The 14,900-nt window shown below is 23.0% G+C and overlaps 1 protein-coding gene across 1 annotated transcript; it reads right to left on the bottom strand.

Annotated features, from left to right (window-relative positions):
• Positions 1-1,050: 1,050 nt before the first annotated feature.
• Positions 1,051-13,845, bottom strand: LOC122721006 (CB1 cannabinoid receptor-interacting protein 1-like). The gene is made up of 2 exons (XM_043948176.1): positions 13,430-13,845; positions 1,051-1,628 (listed from the first exon to the last, which is right to left on the bottom strand). Exons 1-2 carry the CDS (start codon positions 13,603-13,605, stop codon positions 1,304-1,306), a joined length of 501 nt encoding a protein of 166 aa, XP_043804111.1. The 5' UTR covers positions 13,606-13,845; the 3' UTR covers positions 1,051-1,303.
• Between the last annotated feature and the right edge of the window lie 1,055 nt (positions 13,846-14,900).

Raw genomic sequence — 14,900 nt, 5'->3', positions numbered from 1 at the left:
ATAATAATAATCATGTGCTTTTTTTATATTATTAAGTTTCATATTAAATTATATAATAATTTTTTACAATAAAATATAGTTAATTAATGAAAAATTTAATTTAAAAAAATAAATGCAGTTTCTTTAAAACTATTTTATATTAATCTATGATATAATTCATAAATTAACATATTTTTTAACAATTTATAAGTTAACATAAATTACGTTTAATTTTCATTTATGTTGACATTCATATAACAATACAACAAATAATTTTTAGTCGATGCATTTTTTATACATTTCAAATAATATAATGAATTTATGTTTAAATAATTTATGATTTACAATTTATTCCGATATAAATAATAATTTTTTTTTATGTATTTTCTTTTAGTATGATCTGTACTATAATATGTGTATTATATATAAAATGTGTGAATAGTAGAAATCTCCATATTTATTTTAATTTACAACTTTTTATTTATTAAGCCAAAAAAATATATATATATTTAGTCAGTGCATGAAATGTTTAATTGTCGAAATTGTGTATATTGCAAATATATTATAAGTAAATTTCGTTTTGATAATATTTTTAAATTATTAGTAGATCGATATATTTATATCTTTTAAATATTAAATAAATATTTTTTATTGATTTCTTAATGATTATAAATCATTAAAAAATGTATTCCTTAAAAAAATATTGAATGAATTATTACACATAATTCTAGAAATAGTATTTTGCATTTTGATTAAACAAGATATTCTTATAATTATATTATGATATTAATTCTATTTTCTATATCAATTTATAATAATTGCATTATATATACATGTATGTTCTAATATATGTATATACAAATATGTTTTTTGTTATAGAAAAATAGGAAAATGAAATTATATCTTAAATATGTTAATAAAATGATTTTGTTAACATTATTTGATTAATAGATATTTAGTCATTATTTCCTTTCTTTGATAGTAAATATTTTATTATATTATTTCTTTACTAGAAAAGTCGATTGATAAAAAGATTATTATTTTCAATTTTACGATAGTTTTCAAAAATATTCAAGTATTTTTTATATTTTCAAGTCTAAAAATTGAATGTATTTAAAATACCATTATATTATATTTTTTATCATATGATATACGACTCAAATTCCAAATGAAATTGCTATTTATGTTCTGATCCTTTCATTAGTTAACAAACAATTTTGATTCCAATTACAATTGATAAAAGTCATGTACCATTTTCACGAAAAAACAAATATTAGCTTTTTCGTTATGTGATGGCTTTCATAACATTAACACCCATCGATTGCTAGGATTCTATACCAAGTTTTCTATAAGTTTCCCGATCTACTGTAACCAATCTGCCTTCTACGCTTGAACAATCCAATTCGATACAGTGTAATCTGGCACCCCATTCACAATGGCTTTGATCATCTTGACGGTAGTATTTGATTTGCAGGCAAGTAGTAAGGTAACCGGAACCCAAGACACGCATAGCTATTGGCAATTCTTCACGATGTCCACGAGCACTTGCCGGTATACCTTTCGTGCTATGATAAGCACTGTAAGCGCAGGCTGTTCCGTCCCGTGCACGCTCGATTGTTTCCACTTGTTTACCTCCTATGCTGAGGGACCTATAAGTTCAAAGATTATTATTTAGGTAAGTTTCGTAGTATTATACTACTATAATAGAATAAAAATAATATAAAAGATATTTAAATATCAATATTAAAGATTTTGTTAAAATTTTCTTAATTTAAAAGTTTTATTAAATTTCTAATATTAATTTATTTATTCTATTTTAAATCTATGTTTTAAATTTTGATTTCTTATATTATTGTTTTTATTTTTCTAAAAATAATACTAAAAAAAAGGAAAAAATTGTTAGGTTCTATAAAAAAAGAAAAATAACGGATAATTTAAAAGCAAACTAAAAGGTTAATCGAATCGAACGTTTTTTAGTTTCAATTGTAAGCAAGCATCGAAGCGATTTATTGATCGCAAATCGATAGTCACGTCCGCGTCGACAGAATCGTGCTTCAAATGCATTTGCATCCTCGACCAGGTATTTGAGATTCTGAATCTCGTTTCTATTATGCATCATCTAGCACGTATATATTGTAGTCATTCACAAAATAGTTGCAAAATTTTAATATTTTATAAATTATTAAATTTTAATTTCATATCTTTCTTTATTATTATTATTATTATATTATTATTATTATTTTCATATTATACAGAAAATGTGTTATAGTGAAACAGAAAGTTATAGGTTAGTATTTTGAATATATAAATAATTATATATAAATAAATTGATTTTATAAAATGCATGTATTATAATAAGAAAGAAAATAATGAAATATCATAAAAGTATTTTTATATTTAATTAAAATACATTGATTTTATTGCAAATCTTCTAGTATTATAAATAATAAAAATTGTCTTTTCTATTTAAAAGTTTTCTATTAAATTTTTCTATTAAAAATTGTCTTTTGTATTTAAATATTTTTAAGATTGTTTCTGTTTTATATTTTTACTTATTCGATAAATAATTTTTTAATTATATGTATTTACAGGACTATTTATTATCATTATTTTTTATATTTTTAATTTGATTATATAATATATATATAATAAAATTTATGCGCATTTTAAATTAAAAATGAAAAACAAAATATATAAAGTTTTGAGCAATTAATAGAATGCGAAATCAATCTTACTAATATTGTATTCCAACTCTTATTATAATTATATAATATTCATATTTTAGAAAGAACTTCAAATCGAAAATAAAATATACAACATATCAATTTGTAAAAAAAAAAAAAATTATCATTGAAATCATAAAATTTAAAGAAGAAATTCAATTTTATTAAATTGAAATTATATTTTCTATCTTCAATCGTATAATATTTACAATAAATTTTATATTTTCGAACTCCAATAAAATTAGCTTTTATGTTGAAGAATTCGATTGCTTAAATCGATATATTTATCGATTAGATATTCAAAGACGCTCTTAAATATTTAAATGATAATATTATATAAATTCGAAACAAAATTGTGAAGTTGAAATTCATATTTGCGGCACATCACTTTCCAATACATACTATGTAACTTCTAAAAATAAAATACACGACCGATTGTAGTAAAAGTAAAAAGGAAATAAAAAATGAACAAAAGACGAGAATTTTTTAAGACAATGCATTTGGATCAATATCCTAATATCGATCAATTGCAATCATAGAATTGAAATAGTCAACGAATATATCGATTCAAATATCTGATATATACTTGTTCATAAATCTTAGAATATTTATAAAAATTGAAAATTATAAAAACCTTTAATAATTATAATCTCTTTTGAATTTTAAGGAAACTATATTATATTCAATATGCATGATAAAATTATCAACAATTAGGTATGTATAACTAAATTAAAATTATTTTGTTATATGATTTTTATTACATTTTTTTTTATTTTTAGTTTCATTAATAATGATATAAGACGAAGAATTCATATCCAGCAAATTTTTTTATGACTGTAAATAAAGACTAGATTTAAATGAAGACTGGATTAGAGATAGCAAATATATAATTATTCATTATTTTTTTATAATTACATAAATAATTTTTGTAAGAAAAACTAAAAATTTTATAATGTAAGTTATTTTCTATTTTATACTTCACAAAGATGATTACAACATTCTAATTTTAATAAGAATATTAAAATTATATCATTTTATACCAATCAAATCAGATATTCTCATACTTATAAGTGAAAATATACATATTGAAAAAAAACTTTTCAATAGTGAATTACGAATAATCTAAAAGCATATATATAATCGATTAATACAATTTTGTTACTATTCGTGAAAAATATAAAAAATTATGAATCGTAAGTATCAATTTTTCTTTTTTTTTTTTCGATAAGAATATTCGAAGAATCTTGAGACTTTTTTATTATGAAAACAGTAATCTTGTATCAAATGTTTACTAATATATGTTTACTAATATATCAAAATAATAATAATATGTTTAATAATATATCAAAAGGAATCAGATCTTTATGGTAAAAATTTTTATTAATTACAAAAATCCATAATATTATAGTATTTTTTGATATTAAAAAAAAAATTCTACAGGATACGAAGTTGATAAGATTTAAAGTGAACGATTAAGAACGATTGCGGTGAAAGTAGAAAAAGGAGTGCGATGCAAAAATGGATGTGATGGAGATATGTCCGATTGATAACAAATAATGGAATATAAAAAAATTCTTGATTTCGGAATATGCAAATGTGGAAAGTCATAATGTATTACAAAATAAAAATGCAAAATATTTTTGATTAATTTTCAATATCGAAATTCGTTCGTAATCAATTCGACAATTTAAAGTCAACTCTTATTGCTATGTAATTCAAAGTTTTACGCATCAAGTAAAAAATTGTTCATTTTAATAATCATAATATCATTCCAGATTTCATAGAATTATTTCTTCATGTTACAAATTTGTAGATGTAAGTTGCATTTGATACATCATGAAATCTAGATGTTAATACATAATATCGTAATATCTTTCAACATGTATGGGTCATTTTAAATATGTTGTTCGCAATGATGTTTCAGCGGACATGTTTCTTTTCTTTTCTTTCAATTGAATAAAAATGATGATAAAAAAGAAATATTCTTCTAATAAATAATTCTTTCAATAATTGAACAGTATAATTGAACAGTATAATCCTTCTATTTTTCACGAAACTTTATTCTATGTTTATCGTTTCTTTTCTAATATGGACCGATTTTTTATAGTTTGTAAAACAAAGTATTCATTTAATATATTTAAGTTTATATTGTGTTTTGTATAACTAGTAAATATAGAAGATTATAGAATATACACTTAGTGTTAGATAAGATTCATCATTTTTATAAATCTCCGATTTAAAATAGAAAGCTTTATCATCCTTGCGCTTACTCTATTCTTTTCTTAACAGTTTTCTTTATCACGATATTGCATAAGTGACAATAGCGAAATATCTTATTTATAGCATCATATAAGCAATATTATATATTTCTTTCAGAGAAAATCGAGTGATCTTATACTGTCTTTCATCTTTCTCCTCTTGGCTATTACGTATCTGAGTTATCAAGACTTCTTCTTCCGAACAGGTGAGATGATCACACTTGATAGATATAAGAAAAAAATTTTTATGCAAACTAGAACTTTACATGATCGACTTCCTCATAGGCTGATAAAGTCAATGATGAAGCCTAATATAATTGATTCTCATTGTGCCAATGAATATTTCATCATCTATTAGTATAATTGATATGATACTAACTAATTGATATGATACTCCTTAGTATATGATATGATACTCCATATTATAATAATTGAAAAATTTTATCTTAAAAAAACTATAGGAATCAATGTTATAATATGAAATATTTAGTATACGTATAATATCGTATGAACAAAATCATGATGGCAAAATGTCTTGTCTAATAGTAATGCATAAACGATGGTATCGTGGTATCGAGATATCTCATCCATAATCATGAAAGAGAAGGACAGAAATCGACTTCAATCGAATAAAGTGCAGGCACACTTTTTGGAGAAAAGAAAGGCGAGAGAGAGAGAGAGAGAGAGAGAGAGAGAGAGAGAGAGAGAGAGAGAGAGAGAGAGAGAGAGAGAGAGAGGAAGAGAGAGAGGAAGAGAGAGAGGAAGAGAGAGAGGAAGAGAGAGAGGAAGAGAAAACGAGTCCAGAAGCGATGACTTTGATAGATCACGCGCAATCTTGGAAGAAAATATATTTTCGTGTTGGTAGGCGAAAAATATCTTCCTTGTACATATGCCTCGATGTATCTTTCGAATACACATTCTAAACATTTTGAAAAGTTTCAAAATGAGACTTTAATTAATTCGTCGAACTGTTTCGCGGTTATGAGGTTTAGTTGCGACCTAAATCGTTGGCAAGCTATTATTCAACGATATTGGATCTCGAACAATTGACTCTGGTTTATGCTATTCTATCATGCAGTTCCATTATCTATTACTCTAGTTATTGCAGTTCCACTAATTACTTCTTATTTATTGTAAGAACCAATTAAATGAACATAGTAATGATAATTTTAATCATTATCCTAATATTTTTGACATCATTTAATTAAATGAATTCGATATTTTTTTTTTTTTTTAATAAAATTTTAAATTTGAATATACCTCGATATTCGGATATCAATACAAAGATTAAGTATTTTTATTATATCAATTTATTTCGATAATACATGTTGAAAATTGAATAACTTCTTAAATTAATTCTAATGCATATTATATTTTTTCCTCAGAATTTATGCAATTCAAAAAGTTAGAAAAAAAAAATTAGAGAAATTTTCCAATCTTATTTATAATATCTTTTTCTACTTTATTATTGTTTCAAAACATATTTTCTTGATTTGTTTTTATAGTTAGGCATGGTATTATCTAGCATATTATACTCATTTATAGTAAATCTGATTCGAAAAGTTATTTTTTACAAAATTATTTTTCAAATGATTAAAATTGCATCGAAATTCTGTTTTATATGCATAAATTTTTTAAGAATTTCAATAATTTTCTAATATTATTTCTCGAAAGAAAAAAGAAATCTGTAAAATAGTCAGTGTTAATTTTGCTTCATTTTTTTTTATTCTTTCCAACAAAATAAATATAGCAAAAATGTATACATTTCTTTTGAGTCTAACAAATTATATTCAGTTTAAATAATCCGCGGAATAATTGGCTGCATGTATTTACTTAAATCAACCAAACAATACAAACGAATCTCCGACAAAAGAGATTTCCAATTAGCAAATTTAACGGCCGCGCGGGAAATAAAGAGAAGATGAAGAGGGCAATGTAACATGAAGCATCCTCTTTTGAAAGGCAATCTCTCTTGAAACAAAAAGCTATTCACTATCTTGTATTTTTACTCCTTTTAATTTTTCTTTTTTTTTTTTCCTCTTTCTCATTCTTTTTCTCTGTTTTCGTTTCCTTCTTTTTTTTTCCTTGCACTTGCTATTCAAAAATAAAGAAAAAAAACATTTAACATTGAAACTAGAAATTTTTGAAAAATTCTGATTCATTCTTTTAAATGTGTATAATTTAAGCAAGATAGAAAGACAACTTCAATTTTTCTATTGTTAAATCTTGATAAGAAAAAAGATCTTGAAATCTTGAAAAGAAGATTGAGAAATATTATTTTAAGAGGTGTCGACAACCGCGTTTTACGAAGGTTTTCTAACAAAGACGTGAAAATTGCTGACTCGTGTCGCGATAAATAGATCTTCTTTGCGCAAACACTTGCACTCTGTATTTTATCGTGTTGAATAAATCGAAGATTTTGCAAACATTCTGAATACATACTAGGTTATTTCACGCATATCTCCATATATATATTTAGTACTTTAAATAAAATTTTAACGTTTAATAAAACGTCGAATAATTTTATTAATATCTCGAATAATTAATTTTCATGTAACCTTAAGATTACTTTAGCTATAAATGTATATTTGCATGCCATTTACGTGTCGCTTAATCAAGATTTTAAAAATTTTATTATTCATAATCTATTTTTATGTATTTATAAAAATTCATAATTTTGATAAATATTAAAAATTGGATATTCAATAATTTTTTTAAAGGATTAGATTTCAGATAAAATTCGAATGAATGAATAAGATTTTTTTTTATTTGTTTCTTTGATATTCTTTTTTTTTTTACTAATTATATTTTTTTTATTCGATGTTATAAACCACATGGAAATATGCTAGTTGTTCTAGTTCTACCAGTCTATAATACTTTTGAAAGTGGAATATTTTTTATTCCGTGACCTGGTTTCTTGCCTGTTATATGACGCTGTCGGGCCAATGTGTCTTTACACCACTGCACTGGAAGATTTTTTTTCATCTATGTTATTATTATAAGATACGCCATTTTGATAGATCTTTTCATTCAAATTGATTTAATATCAATAATAGAATATTTGTTGAGAAATAATCCAATTATAAGGTTAATAATTAAAATTGTAAGAAAATGGATTTTTATCTCATATTACAGCTGAAGTAGCTTTGTAATCGTATGACTTATCAGTCTTGTTACTACTGATTTTTCTTCATAGTTTAATTGCTCTAGAAAGAAATACGAGAATATCACGACATATGTCATTATATTTTTATGGAACAATGCGTGTACGTGACTCATTCGACTTTCTCAGAGTTAACTCGAAACTTTCGATCGTTAAAATGCATTAGCTAGTCATTCGTGAAATGAATTATTAAGGTTGCAATATATAGATTCTTATATGTCTATTAAAAATAATTAGAGAAACACCTGCATTTATAATACAATAATTAAATAACTGATTAGAATATTAATTTACCGATATCGTAATAATTTAATTTGTACAAATCTAATAATTAATTATTATCTATTTTAGTTTTCGAATAACTTGAACAATATAAAATATAATTTAATATATAATAATATATAATTTTATATTTATATATTATTTATATATTACTTTATAATTGCTATTATTAATAATAATTTTTAATGCATCAATTATTTCATGAAAATAAAAATAATGAATAAGTAATTTTAATAAAATAAAAAGAATAAATAAATAATTTTTGCGATTCAATATTTTATAAATAATGCATGCATCAATTGAAGGATAGGAAATATTATTTAATGAATGCAATAAATAGATCAAATGTTGTAATATGAAATTAAAAAAAGAAAAAAAAGAAATGAAATGAAATACATTTTCAAATTAAAATTAATAAAATAATATAAAATTATTTTCAAAGCGGTACTTTCGAGCGGTAAATTTAAATTTATCCATAGTTGAAAGTAACTTTACGTTACATAGATCGTAAAAAATAATTCGAGTAGATGTTTGAAGAAACAATTCACTCTTTCTAGTAGAAAATTTTATAAATAAGCTTTTTTGGCATGTATTCTTTTTATATCGTTCGCGCAACTAGTGCTTTCACAATAGCTACTGTTCGATATATATTGACGCAAATCACGAGCATTCAAAGATTTTCATTCAAATTGATTTAATCGACTTTTGCCAGATGTGAAGAAAAATTTGACGACTAATTTAAGTATATAGAAATTGAAGTTTTATTCGCGAAAAAACGCAGATAATTAATTATAAATATTGTAATATTTATAGAGAAAAAATATATTACATGTTTAAAATATGTAATTATAATTTCTGTTATTAACATTATAATAAAGATTTCATAGACACTTTAATTCTCGATGTTAAATCGATAATAAATTATAGTATAATAAATATAAATTGCAAAGAAGAAGTTTTTAAGTATTTAAATAATATATAATAATGTATAATATATATATTATATAATATATATATATATATATATATATATAAATAACATATTTTTTTTAATATCTATTGGTCATATTTCGAAAATATTAAAACACGTAAGCATATTATAATAATTAAAAAACGCGTTAATTAATATATTTCTTCAAGAAATGTAGGTTCAAGTGTCGCGTGATTTAAGTTAATTACATATTTTAAAATTCTAAAAATTCTACACGATTTTTAGAGCTGATAAAATTGAAATTTAAATACAATTTTCAACGAGATTTATTTATCTAAATAATATTCTTATTTTTCAAATTACAATTAATTCACGAATAACATTTTCAATTTTTAGGAACATTTTCCTATTACACCCGAAAAATAATCAATAAAAAAAATATGGTCATGACTACATATACATCTTAATCTGAAATGCTTTCTAGTGAATGACAAAACGAGCAATATATTTCGAAACAAAGGACAGGATATTTTTACAAATACTAGCGTGCAATGAGAGACAAGAGAAGGAAACCAATTTCACATTGATCGTCAAGCAATTTGCAGAATAATTTGTGAGATCGAATGTATCCATTTAAAACTTTATATTCAACAATATATTTCGATATTAATATTTTCCCCGAGAATGTTACATTCGAGAATGATATTATATATACTTTCAAAGCAATATCATCGGTAATAAAAAGAAACATCAAAAATTCACTGCTATTCATAAATTATCGATAAAAATACATAAATATTTGATTATTACTACTAAAAAATCACATTTCTATTTATCACAATAAACAGAATTTTGTTTGTAAATATTTCAAATCTTTTTATTACTATTTTTTCATAAATTGTCTATTTGATAACAATTTTATTTCTTTAATTTATAATTCTGTAATGAAAAATGTCTTTTTAATCTTTAGGGCTTTTAAAAATTTTAGAAAAATCTTTAGAAAACTTGAAGATATATTTTCGAAATTTTTAATGTTAAATTCGACTATTATTATTAATCTTTTGAAATAACTTCGTGTAAAAAAAAGGCTATTAAATCTCTTTGAAAACTCGATTTAATTGCATATATTTATTTTTATTCGTTGTTTAAATATTATCCACGCAAAATCACTGACCTATGCGCTAGCAACACTCTGCATATCGTAATTGCCAAGTAATTTTAGCCGCTATTCGTGTTACGAACACGATTTTGTTACTTACCACGCATTGAAAAACAGCGCAGTATAACACTAGTCGATATTTCAATCGTCATGTATGATTACCTTCATCTTTTCACGTATCTATTTCATCACATAAAGACATATTTTCGGTACTGAAACACGATATACGAAGCTCAATTGCAATTATTTATCGTTAGGCTTCTTTCAAATTCTACTTCTTCGATGAAATTTTTATTCGATTCTATCCTTGATTATAGAATATTCTAAATTCAATTATGAAATTGTGACATTAGTTTTAAAAAAAATTTCGAAATTTTGTATCTATTTCTTTCGAATTTGAAAAACGTAATCATTTATTTATGCCATGAATATACAATTTTTTCAATATATTTTAAAATGTATATCATTTTCATTTTCTATTGTTCATTTTCTAAGTTCTTGTTTTATGTTTTACAGCTTTCGTCAATGATAATCAAAAGCCAAGAATCAATTGTTTCGAGCATTGAACCGAATGAAGATCGTAATCGATTTGCAATTTTTACAATTCAAGGTGCTGATATCATTTTAGTAGATATGTAACACCTGGTCTGCTCTCACCTCTTCTTCGACTTGTATGTCGCATAGATATATATGTACAACGTTTTGTATCCCTTTCTTCTATATTCGGCACAGTAACCTCAATTTGATCTTAGATCCTAATTCGATACCTTTATTCTACAACTCTTCATAAACAAGAGTGTTCAAAATTATCAATAAATTGATATTTATTTTTTTAAACATTCTTCAGTTACGAATAGATACACCAAGTCGGTTATTCTGATGAAAAACTTAATAGTTTCTAGACATATTCCCAACCCTCTCGGGTACATGAATTTTTTATAACCATCCTTCTTAACCCTCGTACTGGGTAAAATTGATCTATACCTATACCAATAGATCTAAATCTAATATATTTTATTTTATCTTGTACTCTATATCCTATAATATATTTCATCAAAAAATATTATTGATGATGTTAATCGCATAAATCGCATAATCGCATAATATCTCTTTCTAATCTAATCAAAAATATATTTTTTTAAGAATAAATAGAATTATACTTATAATTCGATTATATTATGATTGAAAATTGAAATGTTGAATTTTTGACGATTACAAAAAACGAGCAGAAATGAGCAGAAGAAAACGAAACATTAATAAATTCCATCACATTTGTCATCAATTATGTTTTGTATTACGAGCAACGAAAGATTATTCAATATATAATATATGTGATATATTATATAATGATTACTTTCATAATCCTCGTTCCTCGAAGAATATCGTCTATGAATTAAGGTTTATCGATTCCCTTTATCCAGTTAAGCCGAGAAGATCGCCGTTTAGAAACTCTCCACTCTAATTATTCAAAATGGTGTCCAAGGAGATGATTCTTTCTCTTCTTTCTTTTTATCCTTTCTTCGATAAGGTATTTCAGGAGCACTAGATGGAAATCGATCTTTCTTAATGTCGTTTTTCTCTTTTAAAATTGCTCGTCGAGATCATAAAACACATGAAGTTTTATAAGATCGGAAGGATCGTATTTTACAATTCTTATTTTTCTCCATTAAGATGCCCTGGGCGTTAAGTTATATATTATATTATTATTGAAGACGAACGTCGAAAACTCGAAAGGAAAATATATGATAAAAATTTAAAAAATTTATTTTATTTATATTTGATTATTGATTTATTTTATCATTCCTTTTAAAAGTTTAAAATTTTGCAATTTCCCTATATTAATCTTTTTTCTATATTAATATTGTACAATATACGCTATTTTTCATATAAATCCTTTTATGAGGAAAGTATTATATTTCATGATTTTATCGTAAGACAATTATCATTGCGACAATTCAAATCTTATAATAGAATTAAAAAAAATTTATTAAAAATAAGAAAGAAAAATCAAAAGTTTACAATTTCTTTATTTATTAAAAAAGAAAAAATGGAGTTATTTTCATTAATGTTGTGCTTTTTCTTTATTTGTTTTTTATATAGTAATTATATAATTCAAAGTATGTATATTTCTTTTTTTTAAAAAAAACAAATCATTTCTTTAGGTTTTTTATTGGAAAATTTAACATTAGTGCACTTCTTTTTTTATGAGTGATGATACAACAAAATAATCATTTCTTGAATAATACATCAAATAAGTTATGAAATTTGCAATTTGTATTTAAGTATAAATTAATAATTCAATAATTTATACTTAAAAATTAATGATTTAATATTAAAACAGAAATTTAAAATAACTGAGATATATAAAAATGTTAAATTTATTTGAAAATTTTATATTGATATTTCTAAAAAAATAAAAATTTTAACAATTAAATATAATTAGTTAACAATCTAATAAATTATGTTGAAAAATAGTAAGAATAAATGTTTATTGAAAAGCATGAATATTTATTAAAAAATGAAAAATGTAAATAATGATCATATATATATTTAGCACTAGATCTCATTTATATAATTTATCTAATTGCAAATTTATGTAGCAAAATAAATATTTAGATCAAATAACGTAAAAATGAAATGGACAGCTCAAAATTATTAAATACAAAAAATAACAATCAATTATCTGTCAATTAAATGTTTAATCCTTTAAAGAAAGGATTTAAAAGAATTTCGTAGATATTTCTCTTCTATTATAATTACAATTATTATAATAAAAATTATGATTGAATATAAAGTTCTATAAAACAAGGTACAAAATCAGATAAAGAAAAAATAATGACACAAATACGAACGAAAATAATGAATAAAGAAATAATTGTTCTTAAAAAAAGAAAAATTAATGTATCATTTAATCGTGACATTTGTTGTACCCACTCTAATATTTGCGGCGGTTTGAAGCTGATGTCCAACCGATATGTGGCCTCACAGCTTAGTTTGACGGTTTTTAACTGTCGAAATCTCGCTGAAGTTTCCATTTTGCAATAAACTGGACCAGCAGTTGGTTCCCTTCTTAGGGATAAGGTCACACGAAAATGTCCATCAGCACCCATCTAGCTCCATAATTTAACTTTAAAGGAAATATAAAAAAGAAAATAGCGCAATATCTCTTTTGCAACTTTTTCAATATAAATTTGTTTAAATTACATGTTATATTTGTGCACGTGATATAACAAAAATGAATTTTTTTTATTTAAAGAACAATTTATAAAATTTGCACAATCCGAGGAACACCGTGACAAGACAAACGAACGTTGCAACGTGCGCGGTGGGCGTCGCGACGCTTACTGAACCGCAGCGTCGTAGAGGTAATGTGATTCCGGACACGCGACGACAACTTTTTCCGTTTTGTTTTTCATTCCCAATTAGCTTTTCCTTTCAATAACGAAAAAGATAATTATATGCTATAATTATATGCAAATAATTATATGCTCAATTATATATATTGTCAATTAATTATTGAAAATAACTATAAATAAATATTTATGTCAAACAAATGAATGATAATATAAACTATAAAATAATAAGATAATACAAAAAATAAGATATAAAGCGGACTATATATATAAATCACAATCAAACTTACTGAAAAATAATCGTAAGATATATAATAAGATCTGTTAGATTGCTAAGATAAGTTTCAAATTATTATTTTCATTTTAAATTTACGAATTCTTATTTTTATTATTATTTTTATTTTAACATTCTCAAAATCAAAAATATTCATTCCATCATATTTTAGAATAATTTCTTAAAAATACTTTGATATCGTAAAATATTTCGATCTCAATAATTTAAAAATGAAAAACTTCAATTTCTAATTCCACAATGAAAAAATTTTATAACATAAAGATGGTTCAATTCAATAAGAAAATATAAATCGAATGCTATATAAAATTTAAAATTTTTTTTCATAAATAATAAAATTATTTTATTATTATATATATTATAATTAAAATATTATAAATATAAATAAATGACTTTTACAAATTTAAGATATTTTATTGATATGCGAATATAATTATTAAAAAATTATACGATAAATATTTTTAATCACATTTATTCTTTAAATTTACAAATTTGAAATTATTTTTTATAAAATTATGAAAGATATTTAAAAAACATTTAGGATGATTAATATTTTTTATAATATAATATTATGATATTTTATTATATTTATAACACTACATATTTTTACTCAAAACAAAAATTTGCAAAAATTACAAAATTGAACACAAATATAAACATATAAATAACTGTACTATAAGTAAATATAATCAATTTAATATGATAATTTATAAGATAAATATATTAATATTTAATAAATATATTATATATTATAATATAT

The sequence above is a fragment of the Apis laboriosa genome, unplaced genomic scaffold, assembly GCF_014066325.1.
Source record: "Apis laboriosa isolate Shangri-la unplaced genomic scaffold, ASM1406632v1 scaffold13_cov153, whole genome shotgun sequence".
NCBI classification, from domain to species: Eukaryota; Metazoa; Arthropoda; class Insecta; order Hymenoptera; family Apidae; genus Apis; species Apis laboriosa.
Note: the sequence above shows the minus strand (reverse complement) of the source record. Positions and strands in the feature narration are given on the sequence as shown.